The sequence below is a fragment of the Heteronotia binoei genome, chromosome 6 (assembly GCF_032191835.1).
Source record: "Heteronotia binoei isolate CCM8104 ecotype False Entrance Well chromosome 6, APGP_CSIRO_Hbin_v1, whole genome shotgun sequence".
Taxonomy (NCBI): Eukaryota; Metazoa; Chordata; class Lepidosauria; order Squamata; family Gekkonidae; genus Heteronotia; species Heteronotia binoei.
This window is the reverse complement of record NC_083228.1, coordinates 43,015,315-43,035,006: the sequence shown is the minus strand read 5'-3', so window position 1 is coordinate 43,035,006 and position 19,692 is coordinate 43,015,315. Positions and strand designations below refer to the sequence as shown.

Below are 19,692 nucleotides of genomic sequence, written 5' to 3'. Positions count from 1 at the left end.
TTTATTACTTCTGCTGACACAAGCCTGCTGCACATACAGAAGTCTTACATGGAATCCAAAACCATACATGCAAATCCACTATTGAAGATTCCCTGTTTCATTAAGTCTTTGATTTAACTATAGTTTATTGTAATGTCCAAATTTGGGTACTTGAACAAATTGGGGTTTACCCATAAACTGGAATTCTAAGTCAGGATTGAACTTGATTGAAAGTGAGAATAAATGAAGTGTATTCTCACTATTAACATACGGATACAAACACAATAATCATTTTAATACATAATTGATTACCTGGCTTCTAGATGTGCAATTATTATACCTACAATAGATGCTCTGTTAGGTCTCTCCACTAATAATGGTCTCATGACATTTACAGTTTTTTGCAAAAGTTGGCAAGATTGCATCTTTGGAAAAAATATAAAATTAAAAAAAGTGCTTTAATGTCATTTCAGAACAAACAGACATAATGAAAACATGAGATTTCATTAAAGGCTTCCTCAATGTAGAAATGGGTGTGCCTTAATTAAACATAGCTGAAAAAGGAGGATCCTGTGAACCTTAAAAATGCATATCAGAACAATATCAAAAAACAAAATTGTAAGCAATGAATCTTTTTTCCTGATACAACAACAAGCCAGAAAAACTGCACAAGTGTGATGTTGAATAAATCTTATTTTCATAATCTTCTTGAATGAATCAGTTTTCATAATCTAAAAACAGTGTCACTGTTGTTTCCATAAACCCAGTATTCAAAACACTGTTTTAAGCTGGACCTTATCTTATGAAAAAACACTGGACACATTGGATATAGTTTTGTAAATAATATGTGTTGTAGGTGGGAAAACTATACATACTAGCCTAGATGAAAAATATGAATCCCATACTGCTGCAGACTATACAATCTACATATACTTCATCATCTCTATATGCTTCAATGAGGCAAATATAATGAGTACTACTTTACCATTTTCTCTTTTCTTTCCTTATCTTCCCCTAAAATTGCATCCGTGAAACACAAGGTGCTATTGTACCAGAAATGCTCATTTCCTCCTATCATCTGTGCCTTCTCAAGCAGTGCTTTTGATTGCCCATGGTTCTTCTCCAAGTTAGCTAACATAGCTAGAAGATAAAGGCACCGTGATATAGCACATGGGTTATTCATTTCCTAGGTGGGGGAAAGATAATTTAAAACAAAGTCAGAAGCCTAGCTCTTACATTCATGCACTTACTTTTAAATTCAGTCTAGCATTATTGTATGGCTACAGACATCAAAATATTGCATAATGAGACAAATGCCATTAAGGATATATATCAAGAAAATGGTAATATGCATATTGTGGGGTTCAGAAAGGGGTAGAGGGGAAGGTGCTGGAAGGAATTAAACACACACACAATCTGTTTTTTGGAAAATGTGGCCACAGCTTATTTATTAACACAAACAGAGGAGCAATAGTGCAGCACAGAGACAGATCCAAGCATCAGGCAACTCGATTACTGCCTGATGGACCTCTTCCCCCAGCCTGCTTGTTGGGAGATCTCCCATGGAGTGACAGGATACCAGGACACATGTGAGTGCAGGCCTCCATCTGGTCCCCCTGCCACCTGAAGGTGAAAGCTAGCCAGCAGCCCCCACCTGTGCAGACAGTGAGCTGAAAACAAAGAAACTGGAGCCCAGTACAAGCTTTTTCATATAGCTGCCATGGGCCCGTCCCCTGCCCCCATGCTGCAACTCTCAGCCTGGCAAAGTGGGCAGTAGAGAACCACCCCACCCCTGCCCCACTGTCCCGCCCAGCCCGGGCGAGGACTACGCAAGGGGGACCCCCCGGCGCCTGCCAGCCACTCCCGGCCCCCGCTGCCGCCCCGAGAGCCTCCCACACCTTCCCAAGCCCCCGCGGCGGCCCCACCCCTCACCTGGGCTGACGGAGTGCCAACAGCCGCCTGAACAGCGCCTCTCAGCCACCGCGCCCGTCTCCGGGTCCGAGGAGCCTGGCCAGAGCGAGACGTCGGGGAGCAGGAGGGAGAAGCTGAGCCCAGCGCTGGGCAGAGAGGAGGAGAGCCGCCTGACCCGTGGTCGCGAGAGACGCCACACCCCAGCACGCTGCAGAAGTCCGAGACGCCCGAGGCACGCCCAGGCAGCCCAGCCCCTGCTCGCCTCTCCCGGGCGTCTGGGGCTTTGAAGGGGGGGAGGAGCCAGAGAGGGGCAGAACCCAGGAGGGGGGAGGACTGAGACGGGGGGATAAAGGGAGGGAAGGAGGAGGTCGGGGAGGAAGCTGGCCGGTGCTTATTGAGGCTGCCTCGCGAGAGAGAGGGACAGGAGCTGCAGCACAGCCAGGAGGGGAATGGGGGCCTGCGGTGAAGTAACCTGGCTCCCACCCCTGTTTTTGAGACCTCCGGGGAACGCCCCAGAGTGCCCAGGAGGGGCGACGGCAGCGCCGGGAGACCGGGAGAGGTACCCAGAGCGTGACACCCACTCTGCCGGAAGGTACAACATCGCTGGACCTGCCTCCATCCGACCTCCCCCACCTTCTGCACTGCAATCCCGGTGAAGGTAAGCCTTGGCTGAGCCTCTGGCCCATGCTAGCCATCACTCTTGCAATTTACCAAATGAACATCTACAAAATATTTCCTAACCTGGGCAACGTGTACAGCAAATTGAAGAATCTTTAAGGTAATGCACCTATCATTATCACTCAGCACAAAAGATGCTCACCCCTGTATTCTCTCAAAGGAAAGGGCTGATAGTTCTAGTTTTCATACATTGGACAATACAAAACATGGTGTTGGTCTTCACCACACAAGCAAGTTTTTTTAGAGCAGGAAGCATTATTAAAGCATCCCCAATTCACCATAAATACCACAATCCAGCAGCAGAGTGAAGTAAATGCTTGCTTTAAGCCAAGTGAGTTTAGTGTCCACACATAATCTGCTTGTCAGACACGATAACTGATTTTTCACTAGCAGTTGCTCCACCCCCACGCTTCTGCTTTTCCCAGCTCAAGTGATCAATTCCCCATCAGTTGCCAAATGGGCACATTTTGATCTGCAGTTCCCTCCAATTTCCCTCATGGTTTCTTGCTCTTTTTTTTTGAAGAGCAAGAAACCACGAGGGAAGAGATTGGATTTATATTCCATCCTTCAATTGGAATTTCAGCGTCTCAGAGCAGCTTACTGTCCCCTTCCTTTCCTCTCCCCACAACAGACACCCTGTGAGGTAGATTGAGCTGAAAGAGCTCTCAGAGAATTGCTCTTGAGAGGACAGCTCTGAAAAAACTGGGACTGACCCAAGGTCACCCAGCTGGCTGCATGTGAAGGAGCAGTGGGGACTCAAACCCGATTCTCCCAGTTTAGAGTCCGTGTACTTAACGACTACATCAAACTGGCTCAAACAAACTCTTTCCTGAAACATTTGAGTTACCTGGATTGCTTGGTGTGCTTCTGAAAGCAAAAGTCTTGCTGGCTGATATAAACACAGTTGGATTAGGACTTCAGCTTTGTCCATCCACAAGTATGGAAAGGAAAGGCCACTTATGCCTTTGCCAGTCACACTATTTACTTCCAAGATCTGTAAAAGAATTCATCTCAAGAACTACTCTTAGCTTTTTCTTTAAAAAAGAAAGAAATTCAAGCGTTGCACAGGTCATTAATTAGAATTTTAAGGTTATGATTAAATACCAACTATTATAGGTCATCAGTTCAGTACCAAGAAGAAGATGGGAGTCACACATAATTTGCCAAGCATAATTGGCATCATTAACCTTGTTCCTTAAAAGCCATCAAGATTTAGAGACTGAAAATTGTTTAAAATTTTCACTACTGTGGATATGGCAGATAGAAGCAAATTACCTGCTCTTTTGCAGTAACTATTTTTTTACATTGACCCATATCACCTGGCTGTGCGCAGTCAAATAATTTATTTTCTGCCTGCTTAGTCTGCATTTCTTTCTCCTTTTTCAGTGCGATTTCATGCCTGAACCTGAAGTCAGGGGAAAAAAGGAAAAAATGGATCAGCACATTTTATAGAAACTATCATTGAAGGAATGAATGAACATGCTAAACAGCTTTATGCTTGTGTTCTGGTAATGTGCATGAACATCTCTTGGATGCAGTTATGTTAGCAGGCAGTAGAACAAACAGCAGTTATATGGAAATAGGTTCTGCATGTACAATTTTCCTTTCTGATCCAAAAGAGGGCTTTTGTCATGGATTTCTTTCAGAAAGGTTTATCCAATTTTGGTTCCAGTGATGGGTGAGCAGAAAGGGAGATGCAATTAGTGCAGTCTCACTTGTGCAAACAGTAGTACAATGGCTGCATCAGCACACAAGGCTTCAATATAATTTTTCACAAAATAACAATGTGCATATGGAGCAACAGAATGTACAACAAATGATTTGCATGATTTAATTTAATTAGTTTTTGGAACTGTATGACAAGGACTTGCAGAGGACACCTCATTTCCCCGCCCCCATTATTCTTTTCCCTTCCATAAAAGCCACTATAGCCTCTCCCATTTCCCTGCTTCCTTCTCTCCTTTCCAGCCACTGATAAATCTATCATTACCTGCCCTCCTGTCTTCAGGTTTACCTCTTTCCTTCCAACTGAAAGCCTCTACCCAGGAAAGCAACGGCCCAGTTGTGCAGTGAGGAACCTGCAAGGACTTGTGGAGGTGTACATTATTTCCCCAACTATTGCCTCTTTCTCTCCTCTTGGAAACCACTATACTCTCACCTTTCCTTGCTTCCTTCTCTTCTTCCCATCCACCAACCAACCTACTTTTTATTGCCCTTATATTCGGCTATATTGTTTATTTTCTTCAACCGTTTTCGCACACAGCTTACCTCGTAGTCACAATCCTGTTCCCTCCGCAGCGTCTATTGGATTTCCCACCATCTGCACCGGAGTTACAGGAAGTGCCGCGGCTTTTGCATAGCCGCGGCAAAAGCTGCAGCACTTCCTGTAACTTCGGCGCAGATGGTGGGAAATCCAACCAGACGCTGCGGAGGGAACAGGATTGTGGCTGCGAGGTGAGCTGTGTGCGAAAATGGTCTTCATTATACTCCACCTATCTCCATAACAAGTACCCAAAGCAGCTTATATCATTCATCTTTTCTCCATTTTATCCTCACAATAACCCTGTGAGATAAATAAGACTGAGAATGTGTAACTGGCCCAATGACCTTTCATAGCAGAGTAAGGATTTGAACATGGGTCTCTATTGGTTTTGCTGGCTTTCATGAAACAGCTGCTGTTGAACAGTAGCAACCAACTTGGTCTGACTAAGTTATGCCGTTTCTAATATGGGGGCTGGGATCTGAACCTCCTATTTATTTTTCCCAAGATTTCAGGGTTTTGTGCAAACCTGGGGCATTTTTCAAGTTTGTAGAAAGATCTGTGTTGCCTCTTCATGGCTTCATTCTCTGGATTTAGTTATCCACAGATTTAGCCACATGAGAGTAAGATATATTGATGATACCTTAAGGCAAGGGTGGCCAAACTTGCCTAATGCAAGTGCTGCATAGAATAAACATCAGATGCTTGAGAACAGGCAGGCAGGAAGGAAAATAAATGCAGAGGGGGAGGTAGAAAGAAAGTAACTTTGACTTTAAAGGCATTCTCCAAGTCACCAGCTGATTTGGCTTGGAGAAGTGATTTAAAGAGAGAAATGCCTTCTCCAAGCCAGCCAATGGGACAGTGGGGGCTTTTGAGAGCTACACAATATATGTGAAAGGGCCACATGTGGCTCTAGAGTCACAGTCTGGCCACCACTGCCTTATGCTATGCCTTGCACACCATAGAAAATGTTGTGGGGATACAATTGCTTTCACTTTGCATGAAGAGACAGAGAGGAATAATTTTAGTATTTCTGCTTGTGCATGGACTGCTGCACATATAAAAATCTTATATGAGATCCAACCTGTAGACTTTTCTTGCTCCACCTTCCTAGCCAAAAAGCTAACTAGTAAGAGTTTTGGAAAGAGTGTTGCACCTGCAGCCCTTGTGCAGCCTGCTTTGGACACACAATGTGTAAATAGTTTATGGAATAATTATTTTGCTATAAAACAGCATACCTTCCTTGTTCTACTTCACTGATGAATACTTCACCTACTGCCTTCTCATGATAAGTTGATGCTTGACACAATTTTAATTCTGAACATACAATAGCAATTCTGGGGAAAGAAAAGACATAATTCTTCACTGCTGTAGAAAATGCAAGCACTGTCTAAAATTGTTACATGGGAATAATATAAATTTTGGGGTGCTCTTGAGCCCAGGCCTACTGCTTTGGGTTGCCAAGCCCCCATTCTGGGCAGGGGTTTCCCCACTCGAGAGGTTCCCAACTCATCGGCCCACATCGCACTGGCGGGGGGAACCTCCCCCACGTCACCAGTGTGATGTCACTCGGAAGTGACATCATCATGCCAGCGATGCCGCATGCAGCTGCTCTAGGCATTTCCGGGAAAGACGCTCTAGCCATTTGGGAGGGAAACCTATAGAATTTCTCCCTCCCAAATGGCTAGAGCGTCCAGGAAAACCATAGAGTTTACCCGGAAATGCCTAGAGTGGCCGCGCACAACATCGCTGGTGTGATGACATTACTTCTGGGTGAAGTTATCACATTGCACGTGCATGTAAGTCCCCCACTCTGGGATGCAGGGAACTTGGCAACCCTATTACCGCTGGATTAGCTGGTGGCAACTGTAGCCAAAAGTGCCTTTTATCAGCCACAGCTGGTTAGTGAGCTTCAGCCTTCCCTGGGTAGAAAAGATCTGGCTACTAAACTACATACCCTGGTTATGTGTAGATTAGATTACCAAAATATATTCTATGTGGGACTACTCTTAAAAAGTGGTCAGAAACTTAAATTGGTGCAAAATGTTACAGCAAGGATGTTAACCGGAGTGTGTCATCTACACCGGCTCCTAACCTATATCTAGGTACCCTGGTTATGTGTAGATTAGATTACCAAAATATATTCTATGTGGGACTACCCTTAAAAAGTGGTCAGAAACTTAAATTGGTGCAAAATGTTACAGCAAGGATGTTATCCGGAGTGTGTCATCTACACCGGCTCCTAACCTATTTCTAGGCACAATTCAAGGTGCCAGCACTGACTATCAAAATCCTATATGGTTTGGGACCAGAATACCTGAAGGACCATCTACTCCCCTACAAACCTAATGGGCCACTATGGCCACCTTTTGAAACCCTGCTTCTGAGATTAGACAGGAAGAAGCCTGGAAGAGGGCCTTCCTGGTCATGACACTTAACTCTGGAATTCTTTCCCCAGGTGGGGTATAAATTTGGTAAACAAATTAAACAAACAAATATGTAGATCTATTAATGACAAACATATCAGTACAGTTAGAATCAACATAATATCCACACTATATTCATCCATACCTTGTACGTGAACACCTATTTATACATTCTTCTTACGTGTAATTTTTGGCATGGGAAAGAATATAAGTATATTCTGCTGATGTAAAATCTATGGAAGTTGTTTAAACACTAACTAAAGCATATAAGGGTACCAGTTCAAAGATAAGTTTATGGAACGTAAGAAAAGAAAGTAAATAGATGTCTCATAGTAACTCCAAAGCAATGGATACAAACCGAAGATGGTAGAGATCTGATAGACTTTTGCATTCTATGACATCATGAGCAATCACCTCAGCCAGATGGAGAACCGGAAGGGTTAAGTGAATACACAAAATTGTCTGTAGCTCCTTAAATAACAGGTCTAGGTAATATAAGGAACGTGTCTAAAATGTAAAAGAAGAATAGCAGTCAATTTTTCTTTCTCAGTTTGTCAGTTTTCAGCTTTTTGTTAAAAGGACTTTGAAAGTGTTCTCAACAATGCTGAACCAACAAACTTCTTGAATTTTTAATTTAAGGGCCAAGCTACACATTCCATTCAAACACATGTAACAAATTCTCACTAGTTGCTTTGTGTAGGTAATTCAGGAGAAAGTAATTTAACATGGAGAAGTGGAAGGGAGAGGACACAACTTAACCAAATGTCATGCCTGTTACTTCTCAGCTCCAATTTACCATCCACATTGTTTTCTATCCCATGGACAACCAATCATATTTTTGCGAAGCTAAGTATCTGGGGTGGGGGGGGGGGACTATCCAGGGTATGCATGATGTGGAAAAGAGAAATAGTAGAAATGAGAAGGGTTAAGCAGTTATTTCTTCTAACAATTCTAATTTACTCTCTCCTGAAGTTCTTTTAACCTATATCAAGTTCCCACTGGGAATTGTTGTTGTTATTTTCATTGAATTTATGAATTGCCCGATCCCTGCTATTATTGTGTTTCTAATATGTAGTTTGGCTGCAGTGCTCCATATTTTGAATATCTTTGTTGCAACCCAGATACTGGATAAGAAGAGAATTAAATATAATCCTCTATGACAACCTAAAATTCAACAAGACGTGAAGTTTTCAACATGTATATTGGGGGAGGGAGATGACATTATCATAGAGCCTCTACTCCTGTGCAGTTTTTCTTCTTTTTAAAAAGTGATAGTGTTTTTAAATATGCCAATGAACAAACATTAATTGAAGGAACATACTTGCTACATTCCAAAAAAAAGATGAATAGTCCTCACACAGGTTAGATGAAAGGACATGATAGGTACATTTACCGACATATGAATAACTGATTAATGTTTTTTATATTATGAAGATAAGAGGAAACTGGGTTCACTCCAGAATGGAAAACAGTGGTATAAGCCTGTAGTTCCTGTTTCCAGTTATGTTTGTACTCAGTTGTAGTGTCACTCCCCCAAAGGACAAGGAGGTGACTGATATGTGAGCCAACATAATGGTGATCCTCCTGTGACAAGCTTATCAAGAGACATAAAGGATCCATGACTTTCTGCTTCCTCCCACCAGAAATCCCTTGAAATTATATAAACTGATACCCAAATTGCACTTCACAATGTATTCGAGTCTGCCATGAGGACTCACAGCCATATTGCAAGGTGAGTTTTCAATAGAAACTCTATTTAAAAGCATTGTGTAGGCCTGATTCAGATGGGTGCTGCAGCTCAGGGAGAGGAGGGGCTCCACTGTGAACTTGCAGCTGAGGTATGGCTGAGAATCTCTGTTGTGGACTTGCATGCGTTGTAGCATCTAGTTAGCCCTGAGAAGGCTTGATGAAAATGCTAGTTTTAACCTTTAAAAGTATCATTTTGAAAATTTTACCTACAGGAGCTACAATGTTGCAGATGCTCAGAGCAAAGATACTTGAGTCCTGTTTAAAAGAATCCCTGATTTCATCCGGACAGTCATAGCTAGCCCATTCCTCCACACTTGCTGGTAAGGCTTCTATTGGTCCTTTCCGTTTAGGCTTCTCTTTTGCAACTGATTGTGCCTACAAATAAAACAATTTATAATGAATATAAGAACATAAGACGAGCCCTACTAGATCAGACCATATAGTTCAGCATCTTGTTTCACACAGCAAAATAGCTGCCTTGAGGGGCCAATGAACAGGACAGAGAGGCTTTCCCCTGATTATGCCTCCTAGTGCTCTTATTCAGAATACTGTTGTGTTCATATACGAAGACTCCCTTTGGCCACCATAGATGAGTCACTGATAAGTCTATGATCTGTCTAACTCCCTTTTAAATCATCAGTGCTCATGGCCATCTCTATGTCCACCAGCAGTGAATTCCACAATTAATTACTCATTGAGTAAAGATTTCTTTTTGCCTATTCCTTGAGCTTTCCACTACAACCCCAAGCTCTCTTTCAATCTCAATCTCAATCAGTTCAGACCCTGTCAGCATATATTTAAAGTTATGATTTTTTTTGTTCCAGTGTGCATCACCTTACACATGCCAATAATAAACTTCACTTTGCCATGTTGTTGCCCATTCACCCAATTTAGAGAAATCCTCCTGCAGCTCTTTGGCTGCTGCAAACTTGGCTACTACATTGCTTATCTCTAAATTTAAGTCATTTATGAACAAATAAAATAGCACTGGTCTCAACACCAATCCACCTTGGGGAACCTATTTAAGTGGTAAGGTGGCATAGTAATGTTTTAAATAAATTCATAATGTGATCCTGAGACCCTACTGCTCACTTCTTTCCATGTCCATTTACTCCTACTCTCCATTTCCAGTCCTCCTATCAATTTTTAATCCACAAAACTCGTCCTCTTATCCTGTGACTGCTAAACTTATGCTTTGTTGAAGTACCTTGTCGAAAAGCTTTTTGGAAGTTCAAGTATATAATGTCCACTGGCTCCAAAGGAAGTCTGTTGAATTTTTATGAAAAATAACAACTTAAAACACTATATCGGAACCCCCCCCCCCCCCCCACACACAAATGTACCTGTTTGGCATCTTTAGAGAGTTTCTCTTTTCTAGGAGGGCTTGTTGATGAATTCTTTTAGGAAAAAAACCCAAAAAGGTTTATTAAAAAAGAAAAACATTGGTACATTTTTGTCCATTGAAATGTTGCTATAAATACAGTATTTTAACACAGAGATGCCTCTATGTTTGAAATTCCACATCTACTATGTGATTTAACTAAAACTCCAGAGACATATGGCCTTGCTCACTTTGGCCATTTAAAATCTCTCTTCTTCTAAGCCAACAGCTGGTCAGTTGCCAAGGAGGCATCTGGCACAGGGGTCGGTCACATAATGCAGCAAATACTCCCATCCACTTTTCACAAGTTTGAAAATCTCAAAGCCTGCTCTTACCCAGATGTATCTGAATGACATTCTACAGTTTCCAGCAGGGCATTTTCCCAAGTAACTAAGCACACAGGATGACTACCTTCAGCTGTTGCAACTTGCCATCACTTCCCAAAATGGAGATGAAAGAATGCTACTTTATTTTACTGTCCGACAGTTCCTTGTACTTTTACTTCCTCCTTCTCTTGCTACAAATTCCATTCAGTGGGCAAAGCAGACAGGAGCAAATAACACCATAGAAGCCAAGCTGAAAAACTGAGTTGTATTCCTCAACCCCAACCATCCGTTATTATTAGACAAATGTTATCAATGAAACAACTTTCAAGACAGCAGGGGACTGACAGCACTGATGGGAATGGGAACACAGTAGGTGCTTTTGATGGTGCAATCCGAAGGAGAATTACTGTGAGTCTGGGACCCACTTTCCCAACGTCAGCTTTTTGTGCTGCTGATTATCAGTTTCCAAAATACGGAAATCTTTTACAGCATTGGGATACATAATTGTAATAGGGATTAAAAGAGAAGCGTTACAGAGATTAATCAAAGCCTCACACTTTCATATCTCATTACCAGAGTAAACGACCATATGAAACACAGAATTGAAAGAATCTTTACAAGTTCTTATATATGTTTCTGAGCACAATTAAAAGTCATAGTTTTGACCTATCAAAGCCTATGTGGCTTGTTTTTCTGGGTGATCTGAAAGATCATCTACTCCTGTATCTACTTATCTAATCTCATCTTTAAAGCTGCATTTTCTCTAAAAAGTTCAAGGGAGAGCACATGGTTCTCCCCTTGGTCCTTTATTTCTGCAACACAATGAGTTAGGTTACGCTGAGCTGCCCATAATGACTACCCCAAGGTCATTTAACGAGCTTCATGCTGATTAGAAGTTTTAATTTTGAATTTGCCAATTTTAGTCCGACATTTCACAAAACTGCTTCTCATGATTTTCACTTATGTCCAAAGAGCTAGCTACTTAAAACATTGTCTAATCCCATGTAAAGTAACCCAACCTTTAAGATAGTCTTCAGATGCTCTTTTCTGTGTACCCCTGCCTTCCCAAAGAAATCAGGTGGACAGGCACCAAAGAAAGGCCCTTTCTGTGGTGGGACCCAGCTATGGAATACTCTCTTGAGAGAGATTCAGATGGGCTCTTCTCTACTGAGTTTTATTTGCCCAGAGTATTAATTAAGTCTCTCATAACATATGCCCATGGTTGTTCAATTTTCTCCTTGATTTTGCTGTTTCACTTGTTTAATTATAATAGGTTTTGTGATTTTACTTTTTTTAAAAAAAAAAGTTGAAAACCATCTTGAGAAAAAGAATTAAAGGTGGCAAAGAAATGATTTAACTGACGACTAAGAATATCTGGATGCACTGCTCTGGGAGTGAGTGAAGACCAGAGACAGGATCTTTCTGTGGTGATTCTGTAGAGTCTATTACAAGGATGGTTGCTTAAATTGTTCATTAGCTGCCAAAAAAATAATAATAAGCACATGAAGCAGGTAACTGAAGAAGTGTGTGAGCACACAAAAGCTTATACCCTCAATTAAATGTTGTTGGTCTTAATGGTGCTTCTGGTCCCAAACTTTGTTCTGCTGCTTCAGACCAACTTTATTTATTTATTTAAACTTACGGGTTGCCCATTCCCTGCTACTGCAGGGCTCTGGGCGATATAGAGCATTAAAAAAAAATTAAAAAATTAAAATAAAATGCATAAGCAGTACAAAGAAAAGTGAGATATGAAGGGCTTCAATAAACAAAAAAAGTAAGCTTTGGATATTGAGCATCTTACTCGTTTTGTATCCTTTTTTCCTTGTTTTTTGGGAGTCACTGCTTGTGGTGGGGAGGCTTTGCCTGATGCCTTCAAAACAGACCCTGCTGAAGACAATACAACCTAAACAACAACAACAAAATATATTTATAGACCACTCTCCCCTGTGTACAGGGCTCAGGGTGGTGAACAGCATCTCAATAAAGCATTCTGATAAAAGCTACACAATCAGTTTGATAAAACCACAATTATTATCCTATTTCAGATTGCATTTTAAATTGGTTATTATCATACTCCATTGGTGAGGAAAGAAGGACGAGGCCAGGCTATTAGATCCCACAGTGCTCAGATATCATTTGGCAGAGAGTTCCACCAGGCCAGTTCCAGAACCAAAAAGGCCGTGGTTTGGACAGTCAGACATCTTTTGGGCCAGGAATCACCAGAAGATTTTTCTCCCCAGGAGAGGCAGTCCCACAGATATGCTAGTCCCAGACTGATTAGGGCCTTAAAGATTAATACCAAACCTTTAAACCTGATCTGGCACTCAACCTGGAGCCAGTGCAAGTAGCAAAGCACTGGTTGGATAGGCACCATCTGTGGGGTCAGTTAGAGCCTACGGCACTGCATTCTAGACCAGTTGTAATTTCTGGGTCAGTCTCAAGGGTAGCCTTACATAGAGCAAGTTGCAGTAGTCTAACCTGGAAGTGACCGTTGCATGGATTACTGTGGCAAGGTTGGTACAAGACAGGAGAGGGGCCAGTTGCCTGACCTGGCACAGTTGGAGAATGCCAGTCTGAGTTGTGATCTGGGCCTCCATAGATAAGGAAGTATCCAGAAGCACACCCAGGCTCCTGACAGTTGGCACTGGTGTTACAGGAGCATCATTGAGAGCTGGGAGTTGGCTGTCCTGAGTCCCCACCGACCCAGTCATAAAACCTCCATCTTGGATGGTTTCAGTCTCAGCCGATTCTGTTTCATTATTTATTTATTTTAACCAACCACAGTTTCTGGGGCAGTATCCTGCTGGTCATCCATCAACAGATACAGCCGGGTGTCATCTGCATACTGATGACAACTCAGCCTGAAACTCCACAGCAGCTGGGTTAAGGTGTGCATATAGATATTAAGCAACATCGGAGAGAGGATTGCCCCCTCATGGACCCTGCACACCAGGGGGCATGAAAACTGATTGTAGAAACAAAATACACAAAACATACCGTAATCCTTAAATCATATACTTCAGCAGCTCAAGTATCACAGTTAAAATCAGAAAATAAGATAACACTAGTAAAGAGAACCAACCCAAGCTTCAGAGATTTGTAAATGGTAAGATCCATCTGAGTTTAAAAAAACTGAATTTACATTCAAATGGGTGTGTCAATCTGTATCACTTCAAGTAATTGCAATTGTATTCTGAGCCAGGTGAATTCCTTAATTTTTCTCTGCCCTCTCCAACCTGCCCTATTGTCTATTCCCACCTAAGCAGACCAGTTTGTCTGGTTCCCCCCATCCCTTGGTCTATTATCACCTCACCTGCCATATGCGAACCACGAAAGTGTATGCCATCAAACAGTGCTGCTCATGAGAAGGCGAATCATGGCCAGAAATGACAGCCTTTAATGTATGAGCTCTAAGTAAAGCTTCTAACTGTTTTATGTTTTTAAAATCTCCAACTGTAATTTCGTTGCTTGTATCTAGGGAAAAAATGATAATACATGGGGAAGGGAGGTTGTTAAGTATTCGTTCCCCATTTAAAAAGCGACAACAGTGCAATAGCATTCTGACATCTGTCTCAAAAGATTCCATAATTTAATATCAAAATATTTTTTCAAATGAAAATGAGAAGAAAATACCGCTCAGGAGAGGACTAACAAGCAGAAAACCAATTCAAGACAGTAGTGGCACCATGCCAAAAAAGCCGCAGTCACCTTAAATAGACATCTGCATAATTCTTACTGCAAAAGTCATAAAAATAACAGAAGATAATAGATAGAAACCCAACTATGAAATCATTAACTTTTGGGGGGTTATTTCAACACATACCTTCATCATCAAGTGTCTTTGTGACAGGTTTCAGATGCAGCAAAATACTTATTGCCCAATCCACACACTTAATGGCTTCATTAAGAGGAAACTGGTTACAGTACAGCCATTCTGCAAATTCTAGTAAATTATCAACTTTCTTTAATTCAAATTCTTTTTTCTATAAAAATGATAGTGAATGCATTATTAGACAAGTTGCTATTAACCACTTTAGACACTACAGTGAACCATGGTTTGTCTCTACATGAATGAGCATGTGGAATACTTAGTATTGTGCTCTCCTTTCCTTGCACATGGCTTTCAAATGAAAGACTTCCATTTTTGAAGCAAGCCATATTTTGTCACTAAGGCATTAAACCATGAGCCAAAATTCAGCATGAACTTGGACTGATTTGGAAGTGTGTTCAACCAACATTAACTTTAAAATGAGGACAGATACGAACCTGTAAAACTTCAATTGCGTTTTGGTAACAGGACAACTGTTCTGCAAGGTCTGATGATACTAGTGCCAAACGACGCCACATATAGGATAAGTAGTCCTCACTTTCATCCTTGAATTTCTGAATTTCCATTATATAGTTACGTCCAAGTCTGGCCTTCACCAATAACATATGTTTAAAAATTGGACTAGAGGAAAAAAAAAGAGTTATATGACGTTTACAAGTCATTTAACATGAATTCATATAAAGATACGCTGGAAACAGAACTCAATACATCTAAGCTATAGAAACGTTTTGGAATCAGAAGTCATTGTCTCTGTGCTATAGACATGACAGTAATCAAATCTGTATCAAACTTCAAACGTAAATGAGTAAGGCAAATCAATGGGTTGATCCTATGGTAATGAAAAGAGTTGGTGGCGTGGATCTTCTTTGCCATTCTCTTCTTCCAGCATACCACTGGCAACCCAAAAAATCTTCAGCTGAGGAGTGGGGAGTAATTGTAAACAGAACCCACCATAAGAAAATAAGAGAAGCCATGTTGGATAAGGTCAATGGCCCATCCAGTCCAACAGTGGTGCCATCAGGAGGTCCACCAGAGGGGCCAGGACACTATTTATTTATTTATTTCATTAGATTTGTATCCCGCCCTTCCCTTACAGGCTCAGGGCAGCTAACAACATTTTAAAATCAACAATTCAACTTAAAAACAAGACAATATAATAAAACAATAATATATCAATTTACAGAACTATAGGCTAGTCATCCAGGATTCGTTTACCATCACTTCTATTGTTGCATTGGCACTCACATGTTGCTGACATTATTACTGCTATTATGTTGCCACTCAGATGTTGTTATCATAGTGCTGGTCAGGCTCTCAGAGCTATGGTATGGATATTATAATGTAGCGGTTGCCTTCCTCAGGTGTTAAATGCAAGCCGAAAGAGTTCAGTCTTGCAGGCCCTGCAGAACTGTACAAGGTCCTGAAGGGCTCTAATTTCTTCCAGAAGGGCATTCCACCATGTGGGGGCCAACACAAAAAAAGCCCTGGCCCTGGTGGTGACTAACCGTGCTTCTTTTGGCCCAAGGATCGTTAAAAGATTTTGAGAGCCTGAGTGTGGTGCCCGCTGGGGTACATATGGGGAAAGGCGGCCTCGAAGGTAAGCACGCACCAGGCTATATAGGATTTTAAAGGTTAAAACCAGCACCATGAAGTGAATCCGGAATGTCATAGGTATCCATTGCAGTGTTTGCAGCGCAGGTTGAATGTGCACCCAAACAGGCAGCTCCAATAACAACTTGGCCGCTACTTTCTGCACTAGTTGAAGCTTCCAGATTTGAGTCAAGGGCAGCCCCATGTAGAAGGCGTTACAGTCTCATTACCGTTTGCCTCTCATACTGCAATGCATCTTGTCTACAGGGACTCCCTAACTTTGAATGGAGGATTTTCAGAGAGTTGAAGGGGCTCCTTAGAGGAGAACATGGGGAATACCAATTCATTTCATGAGCTCTCTCTTCCCTTCAAGAATCAATGTATTATATAGGTCTTCTGACATTTAAGATGGAGATGGACTCAAACCTGGAGTTGGTTATCCCCAGGCTGATTGTTCTGGGAAGCTTCAACATCCACGTTCAGTCTACCTTGTCTGATCATGCTCAGGACACTCCGGGCTGCACTGGGTTCTATGCGTGAAAAGGGCATGTGTTGAATTTACTGTTCTACACTGAACAGGAGAATGGTGATCTGCTGATAGGTCTGGAATTTGACATTTGTTGCGGACAGATAACTATCTATTGATGACCTGGGTTAGATTGCTTTGTCTCGAGCATCCTGGGATTTATGGCCTCTATGGGATTTTGGGATTCTTAACACCAACTCTATTGAGTCCTTAGTGAAAGCCTGGAATGGCAGGCTGCTGCAGCTATAGGCAGGATTGCTTCCCAGTGCCCTCTTCCCATTCACTGAACAACATCAGCTCTGTGGTAAAAACAGAGTTTGCAGATTTGAAACAGGTTGAGAGACAGCTTGAGTGATGGTAATGAAAGACCTGAAGCAAATTTGAAAAGACATTGCACAGAGCCCATTTCCAGGCCTACAAAATTGAATCCATAAAAGACAGAGTGATGTTGGGAAGGAAAGCAGGTGTACTGGGGAGTGTCAGATTTGCTGATTCTGGGTAGAATTAAGTTGACTTTATCAGGTTGTTTGAAAGATTTTGAAGTGCTAGTGGAGTCTGCTTTGCTCTTTGAACAGCAGATTGATGTGTAGCCAAAGTCACCTTTTATTAATTGCAACTAATTAGAAAACTTGATACCATCCTTGATTCTGCTGGCCACACCAACCCATGCTTTCATAATCTCCAGATTGGAGGTTATGAACACAATTTAACAGGCAATTCAATATCTCAGGGTAAAAAAATAATAATGAAAAGAACCACCAGGGACCTGGATGGCACAATGGGTAAGCCAACAGCCTTGGAATTTGAGAGTGCAGAGTTCAAATCTCTGTTCAGTGTACACTTGCTCTTGGGCAGTTGCCATAGCTCCGTGGTAAATCATGTGCTTGTTTTAAAAAGGTTTAGGTTTAATACCTGTAATACCTGCAATATTCATTTCAATTGTCTCAGGTAATACTGGTTAAGATAACAAAGTTGGAGTCCAGTAGCACCTGTAAGACCAACAACGTTTTATTGAGAATGTAAGATTTCATGTGCATGCACACTTCATCAGACAAAGTGTGCATGCACACAAAAGCTTACATTCTCAACAACACTTTGTTGGTCTTAAAGGTGCTACTGGACTCCAACTTTGTTCTATTGCTTTTGTTCTAACACAGCTGCCCACCTGGATCTATCTACTGGTCAAGATATACAGTGTGATGATTTAAGGCAGTTTCCTATATTTGTAGCTTATCCACAAAGCCAAAAAGATATGGAAAGCTTTTAATTTATCCCTTTAAAATCCCACTACACTCACACTGCAGTTCTTTCCTGTGTAGCTCTAGATTCAAGGTACACTGTGTAGAACACTGGGATTTCTCTCCTTCCAATGGAAACATAACCAATAGAGAAGCAGGTACATAAAACAGTTCTCTCTCTGAAAGGGTGAAGCAGGCCTCTAAATACAGCAATTTTTTTAATCATTCCTGTGGAGTCTAAGGGTACAATACTATGTACACTTAACCAACTGTAAGCACAATTCAGCATCATGAGAATTATTCCTGAATAAACATAGATACAATTGCACTGCATGACAAGCTCAGCCACTGTGTATAAAAAACCAAAAGCAATCCAAACCACTTACAGTCTGTGTTTACTTCGAGGGATAATCTGAACGGCTTCATCTAACACTTTAAGGCCTGCTTCCCAATCATTTTTATCAGCATACACTTGGAATAATAATATATACAAAAATGTTCTCAGTGTCAAATCCTCATCTGCACCTGGAAAATACAATAAAACAATATTTAATGTTATGAAATCAATACAGTCAGTTTGCTAAAAAATTGTCATTATCAAAATGACATACCTGGATAAAAATGCCCATCGGACAAACTGCTGCTTTGAAATTCAGCTGTAGGCCACTGATGTAAATATACCAAACGTTCCCTTCCCTAAATAAAGGGTGGAGATGAAAAAAAGGTTCATGACTTTTAATAGGAAAAAGTGATTAGCTAGAAATGACACCTTTCAGTGAACCCAAACATAGGAGAAGTTCAACCCTACTAATAGAAGACAAGGGAGGTTTGAAGGACTGCAGGCCAAGGAATTGAGATATGGAAGGGCAGAATTGCATTATTTATATTTTAAGGAAAATAAATCCCACCCTAGAAACAAATTCAGACCCTCTTAGCAGATTTCATATATTAATATGATTAACTAGCTAATACCTGGTCTTTAGGTTTCTATTTCAAGTTCAAATGATTGTTTGCATGCTGTAGGAACAAACAAGCCTAGCTATTAGATGTGGTTATTTATTACCTGCTTGTTTTTGGCTTCTGCTGCTTTAATGATGTTTTTGAGAATGATTTCAGTGGGATTTTTAAGCTGTTGTCTGTCTATTGGAGAGCCAATGAAAGGTAAACATGCATTCCAGAAATGTCTACTTGCTATCATTGCAAGAGCAAGATTCCCTACTGCTGCTGCATAACTTGGAAAGAGAAAAAAAAAACCCACAATAAACATATGCTTGTTGCATATAGTAGATGTTTGCTATTATTACAGTGAAACAAATCTACTATTCTCTCTGTGCATCCTCACTAAAATAGGTATCACATTTCCTGGGGGTTTGACCTTTTTTTCTTTAGATAAAAATATATATGTGTTTCTGTTCCATCCATCCATCCATCCATCCATCCATCCATCCATCCATCCATCCATCCATCCATCCATATAGAAAAATGTTGCAATTGGGAAGGGACTCAATGTTATCAAAACCCCTGGGGATTTTTTCTAAAACAATTCCCTATAGTAATAATTACAGATAATATAGTAATAAAGCAATAATTAATATAGTAATAATTAAAGATAATCTGTGCATACATATATGAAATTTCCTTTACTATAATACAGATTGCCGACATACATTAGTAGGTTAATAGTTGTTGCAATATGTTCTATATTAATCCAATAATTAGCAATTGTCACTTTAAATCAAAAATGAAGATGGGAATCTTCAGGTTTTCAGTAAAATTCCCCTAAATAAAAGGCTTTTTAA

The 19,692-nt window shown here is 41.0% G+C and overlaps 1 protein-coding gene across 1 annotated transcript in view; it reads right to left on the bottom strand.

The window, feature by feature from the left end:
• Window positions 1-19,692, bottom strand: part of CFAP46 (cilia and flagella associated protein 46) — a 155,736-nt gene that overhangs the window by 46,995 nt on the left and 89,049 nt on the right. The window contains exons 24-38 of the mRNA XM_060241376.1: window positions 18,957-19,125; window positions 18,505-18,589; window positions 18,280-18,418; window positions 14,977-15,160; window positions 14,534-14,693; window positions 14,024-14,184; window positions 12,512-12,613; window positions 10,347-10,400; window positions 9,214-9,378; window positions 7,613-7,761; window positions 6,067-6,165; window positions 3,844-3,973; window positions 3,416-3,562; window positions 965-1,165; window positions 292-404 (exon numbers count right to left, since the gene is read on the bottom strand). Coding sequence (XP_060097359.1) covers window positions 292-404; window positions 965-1,165; window positions 3,416-3,562; window positions 3,844-3,973; window positions 6,067-6,165; window positions 7,613-7,761; window positions 9,214-9,378; window positions 10,347-10,400; window positions 12,512-12,613; window positions 14,024-14,184; window positions 14,534-14,693; window positions 14,977-15,160; window positions 18,280-18,418; window positions 18,505-18,589; window positions 18,957-19,125 — 2,058 coding nt within the window. The remainder of the gene's footprint in view (window positions 1-291; window positions 405-964; window positions 1,166-3,415; window positions 3,563-3,843; window positions 3,974-6,066; window positions 6,166-7,612; window positions 7,762-9,213; window positions 9,379-10,346; window positions 10,401-12,511; window positions 12,614-14,023; window positions 14,185-14,533; window positions 14,694-14,976; window positions 15,161-18,279; window positions 18,419-18,504; window positions 18,590-18,956; window positions 19,126-19,692) is intronic.